This window comes from Podarcis erhardii (genome assembly GCF_964252035.2).
Source record: "Podarcis erhardii genome assembly, chromosome: 4".
Lineage (NCBI taxonomy): Eukaryota > Metazoa > Chordata > Lepidosauria > Squamata > Lacertidae > Podarcis > Podarcis erhardii.
Genome location: NC_138508.1, coordinates 85,737,050 through 85,764,633, shown reverse-complemented (window position 1 = coordinate 85,764,633; position 27,584 = coordinate 85,737,050). Strand labels below are relative to the sequence as shown.

Here is a 27,584-nt window from a genome sequence, read left to right as displayed (position 1 = left end):
AAGAGTGACAATTTCTCAGGGTGCACTTGGTTGGATTCACCTATCTGTTCAGGACTCTGGAAGGTAATGTGCAGAAGTTGTGTACTGGTTTGCTTACCTGTCTTTGTTAGTTCAGCCCTTATTAACTCATCACTAATGTCAGTTTTTCATTTAAAAAGAAAATTCTGCTTGCTAATGAAATAAGAAAAGTTACAGATAGGTAGCCGTGTTGGTCTGCCATAGTCAAAACAAAACAAATTCCTTCCAGTAGTATCTGAAGAAGTGTGCATGCACACGAAAGCTCATACCAAGAACTGACTTAGTTGGTCTTTAAGGTGCTACTGGAAGGAATTTGTTTTGTTTTGAAATAAGAAAAGTTATTTATGTAGGGTGCAACTTAACCAAATGATAATCTAATTCTAATGGGTCTGTCGTTGCATGATGCTGAGCTTTGTTTCTTTCTAAAGTTAGTGGGAATTTGGAAAGGATACATCCAGTTGCCTTTTAGCAGAGTTTGCCATTTGAAAGAATTTTCTGACAACAACAACAACAACAACAACAACTTGTTTGACTTACTAGTCACTTACTACAAAAAATATCTTCAGCGACATACAAAAAACAACAACTTGTTTGACTTACTAGTCACTTACTACAAAAAATATCTTCAGCGACATACAAAAAGCTTCCAAGCCCAAATAAGTAAATTAGAATAAAAAAGTGAATCTCCTTTCTTAATGGAAAAAAGGAGGTGTGAAGTTGAATGCTTTGATCTTTAACAGAAGATAGATTTTACTCCCAAGCAAATGGTTTTCCCACTAGGCTGTCCCAGAGCTGGCATTAGCTGGCAGTTTCCCTAAATATAAAACAATGAAACAAAAGCATTTGTTCATGTTGTCGTGAAGCTATTATGTTGCGGTTTGGCTGCCAAACTTGGCAATTTTGCAATCATTATTCCACTCTGGGCTCACTTCCTAGCAATCTGGTGGGTTTTCGGGGTTTGGATTACAAGATTGGTGACAATATCCATGGCCAAATTTATTGTAATGCAGACGGGATTAGTTTTATTCTTGGATATTCATTTGTATGTCGTAAGGTGAATATTGTGTCAAGTAACATTATATGTTAGTAAGATTTTTAATTTCTGTAGGAAAAAATGACAGCTTTCATGTGTTTACTTTTTAGCTTTAAGTATTAGGACTATGTAAGATGAATTTCTTGCATGCAAATCACTTTTCTGTGGGGGCCAAATGTGTAAATTGTATGTCAAGAACGCACAAACTTGTTTGTTTCCCTGTTTTGTGTATCTAATTGAAACCTAATTTGGAACAGATGCAGAGGGCACAAATGGGAACTCATGTGCCTTTTAAACTGTACATTGGCAAAGTAGATAAGGTCTTATATTTTTAAATGGTGAAGTTCATGCGTGTTGCTTCTTCACTTCTGATTGAAATAACTGTAAAGAATGGTTATATATCACATAGCTGGATTTTCCTTGCTCTTTTTCATTATAATCCTGAACCTTATGTGGCTTTTATGATTCACAACTTTGTCTTATGCATGTGGTTTAGAAGGTGTATTGCTAGATCCAAGAGGAGGGAGCAGAAATAAATAATTCAGAATGTTCTTTACAAATTGATCTCAATAGATGAGCATTGTAGAGTTGAAAGCAAAGCTTAGTTTAACACAGAGAGGGTAAGTTCATGTGAATGATACACACATAAACATGTCACTTTTTCATTATTAAATGATTCATAGAACAACACATGCTGGAAACAGTTGCCAATTAAGCATACTAATTTTAGTAACTACTAATGTTCTGATCAATTTTTAAATATTGAACTATTGCAGGGTGGAAAATGTCAGTACAGCTGAGCTGGCTGCCCCTCGCCCAAAAATACTTTCCACTCCATTGAAGCTTTGTAAATTAAAGTTTATACCTAAATAAGTGACTGAAGACTATGTTGATATATCCAATGAGGTTCATCCAGTTGTCTCGGTTTATCCAGTTATCTCAGAGGACAAAATTGAAATACTTTCCTTTTGTTTGTTTGCTTTCTAACTGGAAATGTGCTTTGGTTCCTTGGTACACAGGAGCACTGAAAAAGGCCTATGTGTCCTTGGGCTGAACAAAAGATGGGGAGGTGATATGTATTTATTTTCCCTTTCTCTTCAGGAATATTGCCTCTTTTGTACATCATAACCCGTGAGCCATATATCCCCACCCAACATTTTCAGTGGGCTGTAGAGAGCCCTTGACAGTTGACACTTTTTAAAACTGACTTTTAAAAATCCCATATTTTTACCTCATGTGGGCTTGTAGTCTTGCCCCTATGCCTCTGGGCTACTTTTGGGTTATTTTCACCCTCAAATCTGCTCAGCTTCTAATCAGTAGCCTTCAACGCTCACATGGCTTTCAGAGGCCTTGTGAAAATTTCATGTGGCTGTTTCTGGGAGCTACAGTGCTTTGGCTACCAATGGGAGCCATCATGACTAGTCATTCACAAACTACTGAAAGTATCACTGTGTTAGCTCTCCTTCTCTGCTTATCTGAGACAGAGTCTCCCCCCCCCCCCAGTACCAAAATATCAAAATGATGCTGTTTTCAGGGGACATCTCTGTTTTTAATTGTATTTTAAAAATGAATATGAATATTTAATGTGGACATGCTGCAGGCTACCTAAATGAAGCTCACATACCACTGGTGGTCCATAGACCACTGTTTGGGAACCCCTGGGCTATCTGAATTCTTAGTACAGTGGTGCCTCGCAAGATGAAATTAATCCGTTCCGTGAGGCTCTTCGTATAGCGGTTTTTTTGTCTTGCGAAGCAAGCCCATTGACAGCTTAGTGGATTAGCGCTATTAGCGGTTTAGCGGCTTTTAGCAGATCAGCTGGTAAGCGGCTTAGGGCTTGGGAAAAGGGGGGGGAGGGAAAAAAACCCGCAGGACCTTGCAAGACATTTTCGTCTTGCGAAGCAAGCCCATAGGGAAATTCGTTTTGCGAAGCGCCTCCAAAACGGAAAACCCTTTCGTCTAGCGGGCTTTCCATCTTGCGAGGCGTTCGTCTTGCGGGGCACCACTGTACTCATTCCTTCTCTTTCTTTCTTTAGAGAGCCAGTGTGGTGTAGTGGTTAAGAGCAGTAGTCTCGTAATCTGTTGAACCGGGTTCGTGTCTCCACCCCTCCACATGCAGCTGCTGGGGGACCATGGGCTAGTCACACTTCTCTGAAGTCTCTCAGCCTCACTCACCTCACAGAGTGTTTGTTGTGGGGGAGGAAGGGAAAGGAGAATGTTAGCCGCTTTGAGACTCCTTAAACGGAGTGAAAGGCGGGATATCAAATCCAAACCCTCCTCCTCCTCCTCCTCCTCCTCCTCCTCCTCCTCCTCCTCCTCCTCCTCCTTCTTCTTCTTTCCAGCACTGTAGTGTATGTCACTTTCAAGAAAATATGTGGCTCAATCCAAAGTATAAAATTTTTAAAGCCCGTGATCTTTGAGTTGAGAAAGCATAGCTGCCCATGAAGTAAATGCTGTGTCATCAGTTGTTTTGAAACGTCTGAATATTTTCTGAAGTATTTTTCTTTGTAGCATGGAGGAGGGCTCTTAAATTGTTAGCTTTGTTCATTGTGACCTTTGAATAGAAATTCTAAACTAAAAAAAAAAAAAAAGGTATATGGAAATAAGCACAGAACATACTATAAACTGGACAATGCCGTAAACATTGGGCAAATGTTATTTCAGGTTCCGAGAAGCATTCCTAGGTGTAATAGTCATAGTTTATACAGCCAGGTGATAATCTGGTGCTGCTATTAAATGCTGTTGAGTTGCTCAGCCATCTTAATAACTCCTCTGTTATATTTTACCTGTTTTGGCTTTTTAAAATGTAGACATTTCTATAGAAAAAAATAGTTAAACATAAGATATGGAATTATTAGTTAATGGAGATTAGTGACAGAAACACGAGTACAATGTATTCATTAATATAAATGTCATAAAATCAAGAAGATGTGGCCATATGGCCATAAAACAGATTAGAGGAACGGCTGGATATTTCCATTATTCCTTACTAGTAAAATTCCTTGCTTGCATGTAAAAAAGGGTGTTGTCTATCCTTTATTGAAAGATAGTGCGCTGAGTTAGATGGGCAGTTGACATGACCTAGCATGGCTGGTCTTAAATAGAAGCTCTCTTAAAACTTAATTATGTGGTTTACATGAGAAGTGTCATTGGATCTGAACCTCCACTTTAATCAGTACCCAACAGTTCTCTTATGCTTTTTAGGTTAACCTTGAGCTTGACGAAAAGCTGCTGTGTAGCGCTTCTATTATGCAGGCTCTTTGATATGGTGCTGAATTGTGGCTTTCAGTACACACAGGGTTAAGTGAAAAGGTTATAGTAATCTAGTGTGCACTTTCCCTTTTTTTTTAATGTGCTCATTAGCAGTGACAAGTCCAAGTTTTAGCCCATGTCAGTAATTTACATTTCATTGCTAAGTGACTGCTCTTGTTCAAGGGCTCTTTCTAAGGCTGTTGAACATACTTGTATTGGGAATAAACAGAGTAGAAGAATTGAAAGCCAAATATCCTGCCAGGCTTTTCAGTAGGTTCTGAAGTTTCCAGTAGATCACTGATTAGCAGTGCGTGGAGCCATACGAAAATAAAAAGATAATGCCTATAAAAATTATCACAGGTAGGCTGTCGTATTTTAAAACTCCTTTTGTTGCTACCTTTACTGTCATCCTCCCTAAATTCCTCTCTCCTGCCAGGCCTTCTCTCAATGTGAAACTACAGCATATTTGAGACAAAGCAAGAGAACAATGCCCTGTGCACCAGGCTCCTTGGTTTCGCTCTCTCTCTTTCTCTTTCTCTCTCTCTCATACACCTCCCCAACTATTAAGCAAAGTCTGATTGTTATGAGGACTGAGGAAACAAAGGACTTGATGGGTTTTGCAGTGCTCTGGGATCAAATTATAAAGCTTTGAGATCCTGTGAATTCCTGCCTTGGGACTCATGTTTCCCATTCTTTGCGATGCGCACCAGCTTGTTGCAGCATTCTTAATTTGAAGGGATGCACGCAATGTAGGAGACAAATGGCAGGACTAGAGGGGCAACATGGTGTAGTAATGGTGCTCTGAGCATGTCAGTTGCCAATCTCTATATAGACATTGCCATCTGTGGCAAACATTCACACAGTTTTGTCTGATAAGGGCTGCTGTCAAGCTGAACAACAGAGAAAGTGTATGTGTGTATAAAACTACCATCATTCTAATATAGACATGCCTTTCTCCTCAGTTCAGATATTAATGTAAGCCAGTTAAGTTTCCTTTCTTCCAAAAAACAGGATCCAGGCTATTGCTACTACAGTGGTACCTCGGGTTAAGTACTTAATTTGTTCCAGAGGTCCGTTTTTAAACTGAAACTGTTCTTAACCTGAAGCACCACTTTAGCTAATGGGGCCTCCTGTTGCCGCCGCGCCGCCGGAGCACGATTTCTGTTCCCATCCTGAAGCAAAGTTCTTAGCCTGAAGCACTATTTCTGGGTTAGCGGAGTCTGTAACCTGAAGCGTATGTAACCTGAAGCGTATGTAACCCGAGGTACCACTATATAGTATATAGTCTGAAATGTAAAATATTCAAAGAGGAAAACAAGATTTAAGTTTAAAGAGAGCCAAGCAGGGATACTTCCACATCTTGAAGTTAGGCACCAAAAATGTATGGCAACTTTGTATGGCAAATGTATGGCAAGGAGATTGAGCCTCCTCTTTGGGCAAAATATATACATCAAAAAGGTCAGTGAGGTGACAGCAATGAATTGTTTCATTTCAGGTGGTTGTTAAATGAACCCTCACTTTAAGAACTGGTGCATGAACTTACTTTTTTCCTCATCCCTCCTCACTCCTTTCTTCTTCTGTCATGTTTTTAAGATTGTAAGTTACCAGGGGCTATCTTACTACTGATCATTGTAAGCTGGGACCTTTTCAGCTAAAAAACAAGGTGACATACTTTAAACAAACTGATTTGTGTGTGTGTTAATCTAATTAAAAATTATGATCATGATTGTTTTCATTGCATAAATTACAGCATTTGACATAGGTACTAATTTGCTGGCTTATTCCCAATAATAGATAATATACAAAGTAAGGCAGGCTAATTTTTTTGACCCATTTTTTTTGGGGTGGGGTAAGAAATATTTTAGCTTTCAAGTTGTACAGAGTGTTGCTTCTGCCTAAGGCTGAGTTCAGTTTAGTTTGAATCCAAGTGGTTACTTTACCTGCTTTACTGAAAGTCGCAAATCCTCTTCTGAAATGAATGGGAACAGGAACGAGAACACTTAGTATTAACTTTGTTACTGGCAGCTACACATTCCTCATATGACATTTAGGAACTAAACTTCCTGGCAAGACAGGAATTTGAACTTGGATCTACCAGTTGCAAAACCAGTGTTTTAACCATTTCAAGCACATAAATTAGCAGTTAGAAAGTCTGGTATAAAGTGTTGTTTCAGAAGTTGATATTTATCCTCCTGGCAGCAGATCACCAAGGTCTCAAGACAGAGGTCTTTGCTAGCTGATCTGTTTTAACTGGAGATGCCTGAGACTGAGCCGGGGGGGGGGGGACCTTCTCCATTCATCCTCCTGCTATTCATGTGGTTAATCTTGCCACTCTCAGACTTCGAATTGGTCTGTCTTCAGAACCATGATCTAGACCATCTTCTGCTAGGAACAAGTAGATGCCTTGTTGAATTCTGAGTGCCATACAGTGGTACCTCAGGTTACATAGGCTTCAGGTTACATAGGCTTCAGGTTACAGACTCCGCTAACCCAAAAATAGTACCTCGGGTTAAGAACTTTGCTTCAGGATGAGAACAGAAATCGTGCTCCGGCGGCGTGGCAGCAGCAGGAGGCCCCATTAGCTAAAGTGGTGCTTCAGGTTAAGAACAGTTTCAGGTTAAGAATGGACCTCCGGAACGAATTAAGTACTTAAGCCGAGGTACCACTGTAATTAGAAGTGGATCCTGAGCACAAGGTAATTCATGGGTATCAAACGGCATGTGAGAATCATATTTGACCTTTCACATGTGAATTGATGCCAAAATAAATTGGATGGTTTTTAAAATAGGAACATAGGAAACTCAGTATTGTCTTTAGTGACTGGAAGTGGTTCACCAGGATTTCAGACAGGGATCTTTCCCAGCCCTACGAAAAGAGGCGGGATTGAATCTTGGGGCCTTTTGAATATAAAGTACACACTCTACTACTCAGTTACGGCCTCTTTTCCCATTGTGTTTGCTTTGAAATTGTTAAACTTGAAGCACAAAAAAACTCAAGACTTTCTCTTAGAAAAGGGTATTGAGTTTTAAGACATAATAATGTTAACTTTTTACACTCATGAGGAAATTTAGTTCTTTATAATCTTTCACCATCGCTTGTGGCTGCAGCTGCAGGTGTGCAACATATTTTAAATTTGCAAACAAAATGTTGTTCAGAACAGGTTCCTTTACTGTGGTAGTACTCTGCTTTCGGCCACTGGCCACCCACATGCTTTCAGAAGTTCACAAGCTTGGGCATGAAGATGGTGGCCTCAGAAGGGAGGCATGTCTTCCTCACTCAAAGGACCAAGCCGTAAAACGTGAACCATAGCTAACAGCTGTTAATAGATATGTTGTCTTCTGTTTTTGCCTAGCTGTCATGAACTTTGTAAATGTATGTCTGGCCAATACCACTTCAGACTGCAGCTCATATGACTGAATGATTCTCCAAACAAAAACCTCCTACATACAGTGGTACCTCGGGTTAAGTACTTAATTTGTTCTGGAGGTCTGTTCTTAACTTGAAACTGATTTTAACCTGAAGCACCACTTTAGCTAATGGGGCCTCCTGCTGCCGCTGTGCCGCCGCCGCACGATTTCTGTTCTCATCCTGAAGCAAAGTTCTTAACCCGAGGTACTATTTCCGGGTTTGCGGAGTCTGTAACCTGAAGCGTATGTAACCTGATGCGTATGTAACCCAAGATACCACTGTATTTGAAAAAACAAACTGTTACATGGAGACATCGAATCCTTAGTTAGCCTTCTCCTTTGCATTCTTGTTTGTTATGTCAAGCCCCCCCCCTTTCCCTGTATGGAACAGCATTGTGATGTGAGCCCCCCTCACTGGTGGTCTGGAGTGATGCAGCCCAGACACTGCTTTACTTCTTCGGTGAGAACTATATCTTGGTTCAGTCCCCCCTTCTTTTTAAAAACAAGTCAGCGACCGTGACTTATTTTTGAAAAGAACAAGTAATATACAAGTCACACATGTATATTAGGATCCATCTGTATATTGAGGCAAAATCCACCAAGCAATAGATTTACAAATGTTACGTTGCTCTGATTTGAAGAGCAGAAAATAATTTCTTTGAAACTTAACATGGTACAACGCATGAAGTTGGTTTGGATATTCCTACCTTCCTCTCTCTTTCCTTCTCCTGCCATTCGCCTTGCCTGACATAAGAAGTTAAATGTTTACCTGGAGTTATTTACCACCACGCTGGTGTCTTTATTTTATATTCCTTTATTTTTAGTATTCTTAATCTGTGGTGGTGTACTTTTTGGTGAGATGGGAATGTATATAAGCAGCAGTGAAGCAGAAAACTGTTAGAGGCAGTTACCTACAATGTTGGCAGACAAGGGTGTAATTCAATTGAATAAAGCAGGACCTGCTGCCAAGTAAACATTCATAGGACCAAGGTTGAAAACTCTAAACATAAACTGAGGTAAAATTATGAATTAACTTGTTGTGATATGCAGTCAACTTTTGCTATTAATTTAGTGGCATCTCACAGAATATGTTTAGTTATTGTGCTTTGTAAAGAGCTGAGCTTTGATAATAGTGCACGCAATACCTGCATTAGTAAATGATAATTCCTGATATGAACTGAAGCAAACAAATGTTCTTGGCAACTAGTGAATTGTAGATTTTACTGAGGCTTACATGCTAAATCTCAAATTCTAGTGTTGAAATTTAGACTGTTGGTTATGACTGTTCATCTTCAGACTGGCATCATTTTGGCTTTATTTTGTTACTTAGAGCTAGACAAAACACTTCTTAATAGTCATTTCAGTGCTTGATAAACTTCAAGGTTCATTGCTTCTGTACATTTTTCAAATTATTAGCTTCTTAATGCATATGGCTTTAATTTACCCCCTACTGATATTCTTAAATGGGTTTTCAAGAATTTTGAAAGTGGACTACTATAGTTATGCGTCCACTCTTGGCCCTGATTGCTGACACAGAATTTCTTAAGTAGTCTCCACAATTAACAGGATGGAAGTTCAAACAGTTCTACTGCAAAAGCTCAAGATTCCCTTGAAAACAGATTTGTATTTGGTTTCCTGTAGTGTGTTTGCTCCATTTATTTCTAATGAGTTGCCAGAAGCTTCTGAGAGTGCTTCCTCTTCTGCAAAAAGACATTTAAGTGTGATTATCTACTAATGTCACAACATTTCCCCCCTGTTCTTAAAAGATGAATTCTGTATAAAATGTGGGAAATGTGTGTTATTTGAAAGGGGATTTATAGTTTAAAAATCTATTTCTATGATACAAGCAGCACAAGACTTTCTCCCCACCCCCTCCATTGAAAAACAAACAAACCACAGTGCATTTTAAACAATCTTTTGCCAGTGTTTGTCAGAGATATTTCTGGTTTTACGTGCGCTGGAAATTTAAAAGAAACCCTTTTCAATTATGAGCAGTTTTGCATATGTAATATGTAGATCCACAGCTGATTGAGCAACTTTATCCAATGAGTGCCCATTAACCTTGAGGGAGGTCCCCAATGAAGTGCCACAAGACGGTCTTGCGCCCTCTACTGTTCAGCATCTTTATAAATGTCTTGGATAGAGGAGAGGGGGTGCTTATCAGATGTGCAGATGAAGCTGCAAGGAGTAGCTTACACTATGAAAGACAGAATGAGAATTGAAAGTGAACTTGACTTGTTGGAAATACTGACTTGGCAGTATTGAAACTACAAGACAAAATTCAATTGAGATAAATGTGCAAAATCCTGCATTTAGCTATTCGTAAACAGCATTTCCATGTGCCGCTCTGGTTTTGCCAGAAGTGGCTTAGACATGCTGGCCACATGACCCGGAAGAACTGTCTGTGGACAAACACTGGCTCCCTCAGCCAGTAAAGCGAGATGAGCGCCGCAACCCCAGAGTCGTTTGTGATTGGACTTAACTGTCAGGGGTCCTTTACCTTTTTTTAACCAAAGGACACAAATGTGGAAGACCATGTTTGGCAGAAGCACATGAGAATAGGATATATTTGTCTTAGCTGATTGTGAGCTGAACGTGAGCCAGCAGTCTAATGTCACTAACCTCCCCCCCCCCCCCCGCAATCCACATTTTAAGGAAAGCAACGGGATATGTATTCAGGCAGTGGCAACCAGGATGGTGAAAGGTCTGAAAAATCATGTCCCATGAATAACAGGGGTGCGTTTAGCTTGGAAAAGAGAGTATTAAAGGAGAGACAAACAAGTGATACTCAAATTGCAGAAGGGGTGTCATATGGAATAGGCTTGTACTTTATTGCTCCAGAAGGCAAAGCCAGTGTGTAGAAATCTCAAGGAAGAAGGTTTCAGCTAAACATTAGGACAGATGTGCCAATGGTAAGAATTGTTTGATGATGGAGCAAACAGGTCATAGGAGGTATTTAAGTAGAAATGCTGTAGCTTCATCATTCATTGCAGATCATGCCCTGAGCATGGGTTGAACGGAATGATCTTAAAGGTGCCTCCCAGCCCTATAATTTGGTGGTTCTATATTGTGGAAATAACCATTTTTGTGAAAACATCCATTCTAAGAGCCCTGCTGGATCAGGCCAGTGGCCCATCTAGTCCAGCATCCTGTTCTCACAGTGGCCAACCAGAGGCCTGTGGCAAACCAAGCAAGCAGGATTTGAGCACAAGAGCACTCTCTCCCCTCCTGTGGTTTCTAGCAACTGGTATTCAGAAGCCAATTCCTGAGCCACAAGAGGACCTCTGCTCAGGCTCCAGTCACCTGTCTGTGAACTTTGGGAGAGAATCTCAAGTGTTCAAGTGGTGTTGCTGCTCTAGAGATGCCTTTTCTGGACAGTGACCAATGTGAGAAAGCGCCTGTGATTCCCTCCTGCAGAAAGATGCAAGTGATGCACCAGGGAATGCCAGTTGATTGAACATGGCATCCATCAAGAGTGCCTGTGTACATGTTTTTTCTCCTAGGTTTCCTTGACCTGTTAGTTGAACTACTGACCAGCTGTTCACCCGTGTCTTTTTCACTTACCAGAGGTTCATTGTCTTTAAAACCTTGTCATTTTTCTCTTCTTCTTCTGACATTTTATTAATGATTGCCCTTATTAGTAGCTTCTTGTACTGTTTATGCCCCAAAGTATTTATTATTATTATTATTATTATTATTATTATTATTATTATTATTACTACTACTACTACTACTGAATTAATCAATTGCATTTATTTTCTGCCAAGGAGCTCATTGGAAGTAATCACTTCCAAAATATCACTGAGCAAAATAGTAAATCATATTTCAAATGAAAGTTCTACTTCATAGAGCTAGGGGACCACGTCCCAGAGTCACCAGAAAAGTTTTCTTCCTGTACCTCCCATTACACTTTTGATAAAAGCTTAACAGCAAGTTGACAAAGATTTATTTGCAATTTTTCATCTGAAGCATATGGGCGAAGCTTCTGAAGAGGAGATTGCAGGGCAGTCTCCATATATCTTTGCCAGGGCTTTTCTCAAGGTTGACATGTCATCTTCTGATGCTTGAGCTAATGAAGTATTCACTGGGCTGTGTTCTTACAAGCTCATTTTTCTTTCTTTCTAATTATTTTCTCTTGGTTGTCCTTGAGTTGGGTGCCTTCTACTTCACACAATTTAGCTCCCAGACCAGCCGATTAGGTGCTGTCTGCCTCACTGCCACTCTACCCACTGCTTTTACTTTTCGTATGAGATGACTAAGGGTTGCCCTCTGTCACTCCTTGTTCTCTCCTCTCCTCTCCTCTCCTCACCCACCTACTTAATGCAACATTGATTTTGCTACTAATCTCTGCCCCTCACTCTGAGGAAAGGGGTTCTTCCTTAGAGTAAGGTTGCCTAGGTACTGACACTGGTTTGCCACCTCGGTGTGTCATGCATTTTACATCCATATGAGTATTTGTGTATTCCTAGGCTAAGTGTGATGGAAGCCATTTTTGCCTGTGACTCACAGTGCAGCTTTTTCCTGAAGATGCAATGGTCAACTTGACTGGGATGCTTTCATTGGACTGTTGGAGTTGTTCTCTCTCTCCTTCCCCAATTAAAAACTGGGGGTTGCTACGTTTTTAAGATAATGTACTTGTTCAATGGAAGAATTGTTGGTATCTGTCTATCTCAAGAGACTATGGAGTGCACCTCTGGGGGTGAAGTCAAACTGCTGCATTAGTAGTACCAAAGTGACTTGCCCAGGGCGCAAGCCTGGGCAGTGTGTATGGAGGTATTGGGCTGCCCAGATGACAAGACCTCTTTCTTGGCCTTGCAGATGTGGTCCAAAAGAAAGCAGAGCAATACATTTGGCACTAGCTTGACTGCAGGAGTTGCCAAAAGGAGGTGTACAAGACGCCATCCAACCCTCTTACGGACTCTACTCCAAATTTGTGTAGGGTTTACTCCTTAGCCTTTTCTCCTCCTGAATATATCCTGCAAGGTAGCAGAGGTTTCAGATCCAAGTTTTTCACCTCTTAGGTGGGCTACCTTCCTTGGTGGACGAGCCCCATCTGCCCCTCACTTCCCTCTACAACACATGCAGAAACCACCTTCTTGACAATTGGACCCACTTTTGGTCTTGTTCGCTCAATCCGCCAGAGCCTGTCTTCACATGCAGGGCAAGGCTTTGAGACCCATCAGCTGCCACCTTCTGGTTTAGCCAGCCAGTCAAATCCATTCTCAGGGTGTGGCCGCTGTTGCATGCTGACGGGTTTATGGGGTATTATGGGATGGGTAGTACCTCTGGGGGGCATGTGGTGCTCCTTCTGGGGTAGTTTGTCAACCTTTGGTCCCCGCCTTGCGCTTAGCTCTCAGTAGAAGAATAGCTTCTTATGAAATGGGAAAAGCCAGTTGCTCTGCAGAAAAGAATTGTATTTGGATTAATTATAGCCTTTTTCTTGAGATGTACCAACAAAAATGTTCAGGAAGGCCTATGTCATGGGCACCACCATTGCAGCAGAAAGTAATGATCTGAGCTGGACCTCAGAACTGAATCACTTGAGGTTGCTATATTGTCACAAAATGAAAACTGAATGTAGAGTATCTGGCTTTAGCCATTCATAATGGAATTCCAATGACAAACAGCATAGCAGGACAAAGTCATTAACCAAATGTTACCCCAGTAGTTACTGATGTAGAAGCTGCTTTGTGTGCATTTGTACCTGCTGCTATCTTTGCAGTCAGGATCCAAGTCCCCTGAAGTTTTATGGAACGTACAATTTTTTTGTACAAGTATTGTAATATCAGACAATATTATCTACCACCGTGAATATTGTAAAACAAGTCTGATCTAACCTTGCCTTAGTTTTTCATCCACATAAATGAAACTTGACTGCTCAAGACTAGAAGGAGAAAAAACTGGAAGATGGCATTGGTTAATATTTCCCATTTCCTTGGTGCATACCTGATTTCTTCTTTTTGTTCCTGTAATCAGGAGCTGTATCCATTTATTGAATACAATGGAACATTATGAAGAAGGAGATCAGAGCTGTTAAGCCTCTGCATTCTTGTCTCTTTCTACTGATCAGTGGCCCTAAAAAGAGATGAGTTAACATAAACCTGAGTGGACTGTTTAACCTTTCTCTCTCTCAACCCCCCTCTTTCTGGAAATGTAGATGCAATAACATTTACAGCTGAAAAGGTTCATTCTCAGTTTCTAATGTTTAAGGATGCAAATGAAGCATTTTGTCTCCTCTGTCGCCTGGAGGTGTTATGCACAGAAAACAGAAAGAGGTTTCTAGGATTAGTTCCACGGATTTCTTTTATCATGTAAAAGCTTTGACTGATTTCAGTGCCAGGAACTGTAAGAAATGGTATATGGAAAACATCTATAGAAAATTCTTTACATGTTTCACTTTGTTTCTACCTAAACCACTAAGAAACCTATTACTTAACGAGTACTTCTGAGGTCTGTAGTTTTTCCATACTAATTTAGAAAGGACTCATGTCTTGCATTTTTAAATCTGTCCTGGGAAAGAACAGTGCTCAGAATGACGCATGCAACGTACTGTATTTTTTAATCTCTCTTTTTGTTTCATGTTTCATATCCTTTGTGGCTGCTTGTATATTCCGCAGTCTGGAAAACTGCACAGTGGTATTTTTTTACACTGCAAAATATTTACCTGCTGTCTCTCGTAACCCAGGAACCTCTCCAGAGTTCCAGACAGTATTCCTCCCCAGCCCTCTCTGCAGCCACCAAGGCTTGAAGCTGGGATCTTTTACTTGTTTGCTTGTTTATTTTATATATTTGCTGTACTCTACCTTTTCAGTTAACTTCTTACAAGGTGGCGTTCAAAAATTTAAAACAAATAGGCAGTACCACTGCTCCTGCTTCAGTTTTGTGGTATTCATAGGTGAAGTTGCCCTAGATGTATAACCCTAACCATTAGGTCTAGTTGTGGCCGACTCTGGGGTTGCGGCGCTCATCTCGCTTTATTGGCTTCGGGAGCCGGTGTACAGGTCATGTGGCCAGCATGACTAAGCTGCTTCTGGAGAACCAGAGCAGCGCATGGAAACACCGTTTACCTTCCCGCTGGAGCGGTACCTATTTATCTACTTGCACTTTGACGTGATTTCGAACTGCTAGGTTGGCAGGAGCAGGGACCGAACAACGGGAGCTCACCCCGTTACGGGGATTTGAACCGCCGATCTTCTGATCGGCAAGTCCTAGGCTCGGTGGTTTAACCCACAGCGCCACCAGACGTCCTTCACCATAGATGTATATTTAAGCATATTCTTTTCTACTAGTGAGGCAAACCTGGTTCCCACCCCTCTTTGGGTATGGAAGCTTTCTTATCTGTCTGTACACAGTGTTGATTGGCTGGCAATTGTGGTAATTCCTCCCTCCTTTTTTGCCTAAACAGTTTTACAAATAGATAGTTTTCTCTCTGTGTGTGTTTAATGTCACCTTTATTTTCTATGTTTATCCAGTCACTTGGCATCTTATTTGTTTTAAAATCACTATTTGCAAAATGTTATAACAGCAGTTTTAGAATGCAGGGGAGGAAAGACTACAGGTTGGCAAAATGTCTGCGTATGTATGTTTGCTGAGAGTTATGAAGCTGCACATATTTGTTGCTGTTGTAGATTTGTATCCACGAGCTCAAAGCTATGTATATTGCATTCCCCTTTCCTTTATATCTACACAACAGCCCTTGGAGGTAGCATCTTCCCCTCTTTTGGTTCCAAGCAACTAGTACAGTGGAACCTTGGTTCTCAGATGCCTTGGTACTCAAACATTTCGGCTCCCAAACACTGAAAACCTGGAAGTAAGTATTCCAGTCTTCAAACGTTTTTTGGAACTCAAATGTCCGATGTGGTTGTTGGCTATTGTTTCCGGGGCGCTTGGTTTTTGAACGTTTCGGAAGTCAAACGGACTCCCGGAACGGATTATATTCGAGAACCAAGGTTCCGCTGTATTCAGACGCATATTGCCTCCAACTTTGGAGACACAACATAGCTATAGTGGTTAGCAGCTGTTGAGAGCCTTATCCTCCAAGATTTTTTTTCCTAATTCTCTTTTATAACCATCCAAGTTGGTGGTCGTCATTGCCTCCTGTGGGAGTGTATTTCATAGTTGAACTGTCTGCTGTGTGGCATATATTTGTATCTTGCTTTTCCACAAAGGAGCTCAAAGTTGTGTATGTTTTCCTTTCCTCACCTGTGTTTATATTTGCAGCAGCCCTCTGAGGTAGGCTAGGTTAAGTTGCTATATGTAGCAGGTCTTGTTAACAGATTGGGCGGCGAGGGGTCCAGAGGGCCCAATCGACACCCAGTGTACCAGGCCCAGGAAATCACATTTGCATACCTGTCCTAAAACATTTCCCAGAAACTTGCCTTGGCGTACATGCTGGTGCAGAAAGCTAGAAGGATTGGAAACATATACTTTCACTGTACAGTGGTGCCTCGCATGACGAAATTAATTCGTTCCGCAAGTTTTTTCTTCTTGCGAGTTTTTCGTCTTGCGAAGCACGGTTTCCCATAGGAATGCCTTGAAATCAATTAATGTGTTCCTATGGAGACCGCTTGCCAGGCTGGCGGTGCAGAGAAGGGCTTTTCTCCCCACCGCAAGCCTTCAGGACAGGTACGGGAACAGAGGGGAAGGCTCGCAGTGTTTCTCCTCTGTTCCCGGGGCTTGCGGTGGGAGGAGGGTTTTTCCTCCCCACGCCAACATTCAGAACAGCATTCTGAGAGTTGGCGGTGGGAAGGAAAACTCTCCTCCCACCGCAAGTCTTCAGGACAGCCATCCGAAGGCTGGCGTGGGGAGAAGGTCTCTCCGCCCCACCGCCAGCCTTCGGAGCAGCCATCCCAAGGCTGGCGGCGGGAGGAGGTCTCTCCACCCCACCGCCAGCCTTCGGAGGAGCCTTCCGAACGCTGGCGGCGGGAGGAGGTCTCTCCGCCCCACCACCAGCCTCTGGAGGAGGTCCGAGGACAGTGGGGAAGACGCGCTGCGCTTCCCTGCTGTCCCGGAGATTTCCCTATGGGCTTTCGTCTTGCGAAGGAAGCCCATAGGGAAATTCGTTTTGCTAAGCGCCTCCAAAACGGAAAACCCTTTCGTCTAGCGGGTTTTCCGTCTTGCGAGGCGTTCGTCTTGCGGGGCACCACTGTATGTAGGATTACGGTTTTGATAGATCTCTACCAAAAGGGGTTTACAATATAAAGACACACAAAGAGACAACTGAGGGTGGTGGAGGAATTGACACCGTGTTAAACAGGGGAAGAATATGTAATTATTAAAGTCACACAAAATTTGGTATTGTTACAGTATAAGGTGGATTCCAAACCAGGGGTGGCATACTTTTTGACCATGTGGGTTATATCTTTATCATCCCCCCTACCCTTCAGGCCAACTTTGACAGGTGGGCAGGAGGGGCCACATAGGAAAACCTGCTGGCAAAGCCGCAGACAACAGGATTGAAATCTCCGCTTACCAGCAGATGAGCAGAGAGTTCAATCCTTCTCTTGACAGGATTCTCTCTTGTCTCCATCGCTACCATTTGAAAAGATCCCCATTTCTGGATTGGGGTTTTGTGTGCACCTTACATATTTTCATCATTCTTCTACAAGTTCCTTTGTTGTTTAGTCGATTACTCATGTCTGACTCTTTGTGACCCCATGGACCAGAGCACGCCAGGCACTCCTGTCTAACACTGCCTCCCGGAGTTTCGTCAGATTCATGTTGGTCGCTTCTATAACACCATCTCAACCTCTGTTGTCCCCTTCTCCTTGTGCCATCAATCTTACCCAACATCAGAGTTTTTTCACAAGTTCCTTACCTGTGGCTAGTTCAGCATCCCATATAAGAAATCCATTTCATGTATGTTTTGCCTGCCCTACCCCCACCATCATGGAAGGGGGGCTAAAGTTTTGTATGAACATTCACATTCATTGCTGGATGGAAGGCTTCAGTATCAAGCATATCCCACTTTTCTTTCATCATGGAATCCAGGTGGCTCCCAGGTGGCTCCCAGTTCAGAAACTGACCATACCCAGGCCTGCTTAGCTTCGATGAGTTTGTGGTCTCATGCACTTTTAGACCATACTCTAGAACCTTGTTTTAGATGTGTGAGAATGAGCTATCATTTGAGTGGACCTTATATAACTTCAGATGCAGTGCTTCTCAGCATTTCATTTCACACATTCAGCCCTGAGTAATCAAGTTAAGGGATACAATGAGTTAAGACCAAGGAATATGCATGAATTTGTGAAATGCCCAAAAGTCATGAATGTTGTGACTCCTGGCAGCTTTCATATGCTTGCCTGTGGATGTTCTGTCTGGGACAGAACAGATCAATAAACAGGATGTTGTTAATGTGGTCAGTGATTTTACTGTCTAACTAGTCAGCTGATTTTTGTTTTTTAAAACAAAACTAGTCAGCTGATTTTTGTTTTTTAAAAAGCTGCACAATTGATAAAAGAGCCTGACTGACATTATCTCACACAAACTATCCAACTCATAAGGTCTTGAATATATATATATAATAGCAGTGCTTTTCAAGCACAAACTCACGTTCTCTGGAAAAAGAGAAAAGTGTGTGTTTGAGAGAGACTAAAAACAAATACAATGAAAGAGTGTTATGAGAAATGATAGTTTATAATACTGGGTTAATCTGTACATAAAGAATATCTCACTGTTCTGAAGTGCAGTCTGTATAAGTATGTTACTGTGATTGCCTAGCCTACAAAGATAATATCCATTTATGGCTTTTATTACACATGCAGTACCTAAATATTTTAAATGTCCATCCTGTGCGTCGTGAACACTTACAAAGAGTAAATTCATTTCCGTTTTGTGTGAGGCTTATGTTTTAAAGAATGCAGAATGAAATCCTGAAGTTAGTATACATTATTGAACATATCTTTGTAAGCCACTTGTGGCTCCTTGACTCATGAGTTAACTGTTTTTTCTTACACAGGGGATCTTGCAAATGTTCAGGCTGGAATACTTTATGGCTCTCCGCTATTTTTCTTTGGTCTGGCTTTGATTTATGCAAACAGTAATTATAGGAGCTTTGTGCCTGTGTTCCATATAGGCTTAACAAGCTCATACACATTTTAATGTACTGACTCAAGCTAGGTTGCTTACATAAATTTAGGGTTTTCCCTAAACAAAATCTCAGCATAGTATATATATATATATATATGCAGGTTTTGGTGTCCTCGGGTGTCTTCCCGTGTAAAAGTTGGGGTGTCTAGGCGACGTTTCGACGAGGTCTCACTCGTCATCTTCAGGCTGGTGCTTTCGGCTTCTTGTTACTGGAACAGAGGTTCCAGTAACAAGAAGCCGAAAGCACCAGCCTGAAGATGACGAGTGAGACCTCGTCGAAACGTCGCCTAGACACCCCAACTTTTACACGGGAAGACACCCGAGGACACCAAAACCTGCATTCCTGTACCCGTGAAAATCTACGAAAGCATATATATATATATATATATATATATATATATATATATATATATGAGTAAAAAACCCTTTCCTTTTCTTCTCTCTTCAGGCATCAGAAGGTGTTGCTTTCATTGGACCAGACATGCATGCTATTCAAGCAATGGGGGACAAGATAGAAAGCAAACTCTTAGCCAAGAATGCAAAGGTCAACACTATACCTGGTTTTGATGGGGTGGTCAAGGTAAGAAACATTTCAAACATGTTTTTCATTTTAAAAGTATGCTTTCTGAGGCTTATTATAAAATAGCAAAATCACCATCAATATCACCCTTGGGGTTTGTGCAGTGATTGCTGGGTGTGCAGTGCCATTTCGGTTCATAATAATAATAATAAGAAGAAGAAGAAGAAGAAGAATGATTTATTTATACCCCACCCATCTGGTTGGGTTTCTCCAGCCACTCTGGGCGGCTTCCAACAAAACACTTAAATACAATAATGTATTAAACATTAAAAGCTTCCCTAAACAGGGCTTCCTTTAGATGTCTTCTAAAAGTTTGGTAGATATTTTTCTCTTTGACATCTGGTAGGAGGGTGTTCCACAAGGCGGGTGCCACTACCGAGAAGGCCCTCTGCCTGCTTCCCTGTAACTTGGCTTCTCACAGTGAGGGAACCTCCAGAAGGCCCTCGGTGCTGGACCTCAGTGTCCGTGCAGAATGTTGGAGGTGGAGACGCTCCTTCAGGTATACTGGACCGAGGCCGTTTAGGGCTTTAAAGGTCAGCACCAACACTTTGAATTGTGCTTGGAAACGTACTTATAGCATTCTTATAGCACCCTGATGTGTTGTTAAGTCACTCAGTCAATGACGGGCAGTTTTTGCCTTTGCCTCAACTCTGTGTCCCTAAGTGTAGTGGTTTGTTTCTCCTTCATGTAAATGGCCGCCATTCCCTAATATAAGAGAAAGTAACAGAGGCAGTCAGAACACCACTAGGCCGGACTAGAGGAGTTAAAACTTCTCCTTGCCCTTCCCTATCTGAGTCTCACTGCCTTTGGATCTGTTTCTTGCTTGGCTAAAATGTGGTGGGTTGTTGGAAGACTCATACGCAGGCCTGGCACAGGAGTCTTGTTAGAATAAAGTTATAAACTCAAACTAAAAAGCAGCTGGTCCCTGGCGCCACACCCTTCCCTCAGCCAGCTTAGTCCTCTGAGCTTGGGGCAAGTGTACACGGCTGCCCACCACTCTGCACGGGCCTGCTCAGATGGACTGCCTGTGCGTTGATCCAGGAATCAAAACGTATTGCCCAGGCTTGTGTAATAATATCCTCTTCACCATAAAGTTGCTCCAAACTGAAAGCCGTCTACCGTTTCCTTCTCAGGAGCTGGATTTTGGCAAAGGAAAAAAAATGATTCCAAGGCTATCTGTACTATTTTCAAGTATATCATTGCAGTAATGAATAGACCACTGCTGCTGAAGAGGCTTTTTATATTTCTTGGGAGATAATCAAATAGATCATGAGCACCTTTCCTTTTATTTGGTGCAATATTGGTTTGCCATGTTCTGATGACAATATGTGTCTCGTTCCCCAATGTCTTGACTCAAAATGCCTTTGGGTATGTTGGGGAATGTGACCTGTTCCTAAGATATGTAGGTGTGATTTTTCTGGCCTTGGGTCTGTCACCGTCTCTCAGCTTAACCCACCTTTATAGAATTGTGAGAATAAAATGAGGTCAATTGTTGGATATGGTCCAGAGCTGCTTTGAAGAATGCAGTAAATATGTGGTTTAAACTGTTGCAAGCAAAGCCTTAATGGTTTTTGGGATCATAGACACATGCTCAAATATAATATAATTTTTTAATTTTACAAAATCAGAACAATGTTTGGTTTTAAGAGTAATATGCTAGTTATTTGTACTTTTCACGCATGAGTACCAGATTTGGTTTACCAAATTATTGAAATGTCAGTGAATACATACTTGGGCTAGGATCCAAAGAGCCACACAACTTTGGGCTTCTTTTTCCTGGAACCACAGTTATCTATGCTGCATATCAAACCAGTCTTTGAATGTGAAGTTTCTTAAACAGCATATACTTAACTACATGGGGGCAGTATTTGAGGAGTGGGGGGGCATGGGAAGTTGATCATTCCACTAGTGGAATGCAAGTCTTTGAGTCTGCATCTTGAATCCCACAGAAGTTGAATATTTTATGGAAGGTTTATGCTTAATTGTTTTAGCATTCTGAGTAGGTGCTTGAAAACTTTTAAGGGTCAGAAATATACTGGGGGAAATGCAAAGTTTTTTTTATTGCTACCTCCCCAATATACACATATTCTGTTTTAATGAATATACTAATAACTTGGAACTAAAATAAACAAAATTGGTGACTTACAGCACAGTCCTGCACATACTTACTGAGAAGTAAGCCCCACTGACTTCAATGGGACGTACTCACAAGTAATAATAATAATAATTTATTATTTGTACCCCATCCATCTGGCTGGGTTTCCCCAGCCACTCTGGGCGGCTTCCACAAAGACCAAAAATACACTAAGATGTCACACATTAAAAACTTCCCTGAACAGGGCTGCCTTAAGATGTCTTCTGAATGTCAGGTAGTTGTTTATCTCTTTGACATCTGATGGGAGGGCGTTCCACAGGGCGGGTGCCACTACCGAGAAGGCCCTCTGCCTGGTTCCCTGTAGCTTTGCTTCTTGCAATGAGGGAACCACCAGAAGGCCCTCGGCGCTGGACCTCAGTGTCTGGGCAGAACGATGGGTGTGGAGATGCTCCTTCGTGCAAAAGAAAATGTTATGCTCTTTCTACCTGTGCTGCTTTCTCACCCTGGTGGAGTGTGGCTAGTCATTGAAACAGCATCCTAAGAAGACTTCTTATGGTCAAAGTAGGCAGTGGTACCGCTTGGTGACATGTGCTTTTGGACAAGGAGAGTTATAGTATTTGTTACTATTCTACAAAAGTGTGTATGGCCTAAATACAGTGGTACCTCGGGTTACAGACGCTTCAGGTTACAGACTCCGCTAACCCAGAAATAGTACCTTGGGTTAAGAACTTTGCTTCAGGATGAGAACAGAAATCGTGCTCCAGCGGCATAGCGGCAGCAGGAGGCCCCATTACGAATTAAGTTCTTAACCCGAGGTACCACTGTACAGTAAAAGGGTTTGCTTAGTAGTTCCCCCTTTGCTTTGATGTTTTTGAAGGCAGCAAAATTGTAGGTCCTATGTTCTTTAAAAGTATTGTGACTTGGGAGGTGGGGAAGGAGGGGTTGCATCTAACATAGTTGTGTCAGTTGTCCTGGGATAATTTGCAGATTGCCTTCTTATGGGCCTGTAGCATGTACCAGTTACCCACTTGTTTGCAGGTAACTAAATGGGGTGGGGTGGGGAAATGACCTGCTTTTGTTACTTTTATTTTAAAATTCTGTTTAGCAAATATGTGCCTGAATTTGCAAGAGAAAAGAAATGTAAAAGTTTCCTCCTTGGCTCTAATCGAGGCACTTCATCAGTCATCACTCTTCTTGCATTTTATTCAAGAGGCTCTAATTGTCTGCATTTGGCAGGTTTAACACTTCCTGACAGAGAGACTATTAAGGGGAAGTATTCTCACATAACTGTCACAGACAGGAACAAAGAACCTTCTGACTCAATGTGTGGAAACCACTAACATTCTTAAATGACCCTTTTCATACATTTTTTTTATCCCTCTAAGCTAAAACGTGGAGCGTGTGGAGGTTGCAGGGTTGTGGAAAACAACAAGGTGTAATAAAACACTAAACGTTAATTTTATTCCCCTTTTTTTGGTATGTGGACTTATCTTTGGCTTAAAAACAATTGTTTGGAAAATCTCATTAACAGATGTGCCTGCTTGAAGTAAAAAAAAAAAAAAAAGACTTAAAACTGATGTTGCTTTCAGGGCCGCTTTGAACTTAACAAGCACCGATTTGTGGAGCAGACTAGCTAATGAAAGGAAATTAAATTTTCTGACAACTTCCTGTACCAGCTTCCTTATTCTTCATTGGGCTCTTAGTAGGTACTATGAAGATTTTTGTTTTATTGTTTGGCAAAAAATGAGCCAGGTACGAACCCTCCAAAGCAATTTCTTTTCCCTTTTTGGGGAGAGGGAGCTCTTGTCTAGTATTTTTCTTTAGAAAAAGAAAAAGGTGGGGGGGGGAAGGCTTTGAATGCTTTAAAATATCAGTTTTCATTTTAATGTTCAGAGGTTAGCCCCCATGGATTCAGCCTCACACAGCAGCTGGGGGTTTCCAGACATACAATCTACTTAAACCTTTTAAATGTATGTTACAGAGGAGTGCAAATATTAGCAAATTTGAATGGACTTGGAATTCCTGTAACAACTTCCAATGCTAAACATGTCATATAGTAATGCATAATGGAAAGACATTATTTGGGTGATGGGAAAGTTTACCAAATATATGCCATTCATTTTCTGAATGTCTTTTCTTCACTTGCTGCTGAGAAACTGAACTGTAACCGAGGATGTTTTTCATTTATTCCTTACCTGGCTGCTTAAAAGAAGATAACATTGCATATCCCAAAGTGTGTGTGTGTGTGTGTGTGTGTGTGTGTGTTTATACATACACAAGCGCACACATTACTGTGGTAGGTAGCATATCTCTGAGGTCTGAATCAGCGGCTTTTTCTAGCCTTGCTATGTGATTCTTATTTTTCTAAACTGGAAATGTCGGGGATTAGGAAGTTCCACGTGAAAAAATATGTTGTGTGTCTATTCAACAAATTAACCAGTGGGTGATTTCAAAGTAATGTGCCATCCCAACAGCATAAGATGCTTTTGCTTACTCCATTTTTGTGTACACATTTATATACCACTATATCATAAAGAGATATCGCTGTTATCGCTGATATCATTATTTAGGCCATGCACACTGTTTGTATTGATACAAAATACTCGCCATCCATGTGTCAAATCCAGTGTTTGAATAATTGTAATGTTAAAGTTACCAGAAAAAATAAGTTTCTATCACTTAAAAATACAAAATTTATTGGCCTCTGTAATGAAGTGATTGTGTGTTTGAAGTGCTCTTCTGGAGTCTAATATATGTTAAAAATTTCCGCTTCTGAAATTTAAAAAAAGGGTGGGAACTCAGCAAACACCTGTGTATACTGTGCTTTATTTGAATATTTCAGTGAATTTTTAGAAGACTTGTGTTTGACTGTGAAGCTTAGCCAAACAATAGAGAATCAACTCCCCCTGCTGACTGTATCCAGGAAAACATGACACACGTGTACCTGAAAAGACAGGAATAAGCTGACAGATGATATGTTACAATGCTATGATATTGACTTCTCTGTGGAACCATCTAAATTCTATAATTTAAATTCTGGCAACTTGAGAAATCCTTCTGTAGTCCTGCTGACTTTTCCTGTCAGCTGATTCTTCGCTACTTAGAGCCTGAGTATTATGCAGCGATGAGGTAAAATTTACATTCCACTTATGGTATTAATTTTGCATTCCTCTGAATGAAGCGGGTCAGAAGGTTGTAAAATCAAACATTAAATGAATCGGAGGAGACAGTAGTGCAATATACGACTGCCCTAGAGACACAGTGCAGTAGCTGATGGGATTAATGTTGGGTCTAATTTCCTGCTTTTACAGGATGCAGATGAAGCTGTCAGAATTGCAAGGGAAATTGGTAAGTTCTTAAATTGGCTATGGTGAGATTTGTATGCCTTTCAGAAGATGCTGTTGACTGAATTAACTGTGTAATAAGTAGTCCCTGTGGAAAAAAAATGATTAAAGTTTTAAAATTCTCAGTTGCCTTCAGGACTGGAAGAATCTGAGCATTAATGGTCTCTTTAATTCTTAATATTTTTGTGATATAGGCAGCATTTTAGAGGCTTAAATTGCAGACAGGATGCAAGCTTTCGTAATCATAAATCTGATTAAATGAAGGGTAGCATTTTGTGAGTTTATATGAAGGGGAAAGAGTAACTTTGTGCATAAGGTGCAAAGACATGGCTAATCTTTTATCAGGAGACTGATAGAATTGTGTTTATGCTGTTTGTTTTTGTAAATTAGGCTTTGACCAGCAACCAATGAACCATACGATGTTTCACTCCCCAAACAGTAGAAGACCCCTCTGCCTCATATTATGCCCCTTCCAATCTTATTTGAGAAACCACTTTTGAAACCAGGACATTTTAAAAATGGTGCAGTTATAGGTGCAGCTGTTCAAGAGGTGTGAAATATTTCACTTTGGAGTTCCTGAAATAGTTCTTTGGATTATAGCCTATAATTTGGGAAATTTCATAACTTACGCACATTTTATTTTGTGAAATTGTAAGGTGGCCTGCAGAGTATGAACCTAATCAAACTTTGTCTTACTCTTGGCCAGTGTTTTGTGTGGTGGACAGTGTGCTGGAAAGTAGACCAGGGAGGCTGGGTGAAACTGATCTTTCAGTTTAGAAGCTTGTTTGAGCCTTGTGTGGTTAAGGATGAATGGTCAGTATTTAAAAGAATGTATTTCGGAGTGTAATATAGGTCCGATTCAAACAAGTGACTGTCATGTGAAGGCTTGTTTCAAATAGCAAATAATCCAAACCATTCTAGCAAAGAACTACAACACCCTATGCCATTGTACCCCGTCGCCTTAGTCTGCTACTATAAGACCCAATATAATGGCCTGAAATTGCTGCAGCCCTTATATGGTTGCATTTCATCTAGCCAACCATGTAAGAGGTGCAAATCAAGCCAGTGCTTTTTGGAGAAGGAAATAATGTGAGAGTGCATTGAATATAGTGGACTGCTTCCCTTTTTCATATGCAGCAAGTTGTACCTTTCTCCATTTTGTGTCTAGAAAAAGCCATTTCTGAGGGTTGCATTCTGATAAAGGGCAAGAGCTTGAAAGTCACCCAAGTTACCTTTTGTTAATTTCATTTATATTCCACTTTTCCTGAAGCAGCTCACAAGCAACTTTAGCATCATCAAAATACATAAGTTTTAAAAAATGTTAAAAATTATATCAGTAAAGGCAAATAAGAGAAAACCAACAATTTAATAAACATAGGATAAATTCAACATTACAGTTTAATAATCTAGACAGGGTTGTATCAAAAGTTAGACATACTCAGACTAAGCCCGTTGAAATTAATAGACATGGCAAACTTGGGTCCATTAATTTCGACGAGTTAGCTGGAAGCAACCCTTAAAAACAGAAATTTGATTTACTTCTGTACTTTATAACAGGCAAAACAATAATACCATCACAGGTATTAGTCTTGCTGTACTCCAAGAAGCCACAGCTTAAAAACAATTGAGAGATGCAAGGTATTCTCAGCAGGCTAGGTTCAAAGATGGCTCCCCCATCTCTCCTTCGGAGGAGACTTAAAGCAGCAGAAAGGAAATCATCAGTCTTCTTGCCTCCAGCCTCCAAGGTGTGCCTCTTCATAGAATCATAGTTACAAGGGACCCCAAGATTCCTCTGTTCCAACCCCCTGGTATGCAGGAATCATCACAGCTTAAGAATCCTTGACAGATGGCTATCTTACCTCTGTTTAGAAACTTTCAAAGAAGGAGAGAGACATTCCATATATTTAATTGCCATACAACATGGGGAAAATGACCATTGATAATAGGTATATAGGGTTGTAATCGTAACGAACTGACATGGGAGCATGGGTCTAGCCAGGATTTATGTTGTGAGGGGCAGAATTGAGCTATCTGTGATGCAGTCGGTCAGTTAGTTAAGCATTTTTATGTATTTACTTGGGGGGCGGGTAGCTGCCCCCCCCCACTACATCCATGCATGGGACTAAGCACCACTGAATTCAAGTAGGACTTATGAGTAGATATGGTTAGGGTTGTGCTGTAGGACATTACCTCTAGAGTCTTATCGCAGGAGGGGGAAGAAGGTAGATGAGTTTCTGGGTGGTTGCGGTGGATCACAAGGATTTATGACTCCCTGTTGTATGAAAAATGGCAGTGACCAAATGACTGCCCCCCCCCCACTCATGCACACAAGTTATGATGCTGAAAATTAAGATAGCTGGGGAGAGGGTAGCCAAGAGTTAATTTCGTGTGTGGAAGTTCAGGTACTCAAGACAAATTCCTATGCAAATAGCATTTTAAGTGTATATTTTTTGTACCTGGTTCTGGTTGCTGGATCTTGAGAGTTTAATAAAAAAATAAAATGGATCCTTCAAGCCTGAAGTACCTCCCTCTTCCTTTGAATTCCAGTTCATTTTGGGGCTCCAGTTCTAAGTTCTGGACTCAGTCTCTAAGGCCCTAAAATGTCACTGGAACCACAGCATTTTTAAAGCCTCCTTTACAGTACGAAGCTTCCTTCTCCTCTTCCTCCTTTTTAAAAACAATAATCGTAAATAATTATTAGTAGTATTGTTATGCTGTCTTCCTACCACCTTTTTAGGATTACAAAGCATTCCAAGGTGGTTTACAA

The 27,584-nt window shown here is 41.0% G+C and overlaps 1 protein-coding gene across 2 annotated transcripts in view; it reads left to right on the top strand.

Annotated features, from left to right (window-relative positions):
- Positions 1 to 27,584, top strand: part of PCCA (propionyl-CoA carboxylase subunit alpha) — a 240,178-nt gene that overhangs the window by 55,963 nt on the left and 156,631 nt on the right. For both annotated transcript variants that reach the window (XM_081858120.1, XM_081858119.1), the window contains exons 7-8: positions 19,247 to 19,378; positions 24,785 to 24,821. In XM_081858120.1, the coding sequence (XP_081714246.1) occupies positions 19,247 to 19,378; positions 24,785 to 24,821 (169 nt within the window). The remainder of the gene's footprint in view (positions 1 to 19,246; positions 19,379 to 24,784; positions 24,822 to 27,584) is intronic.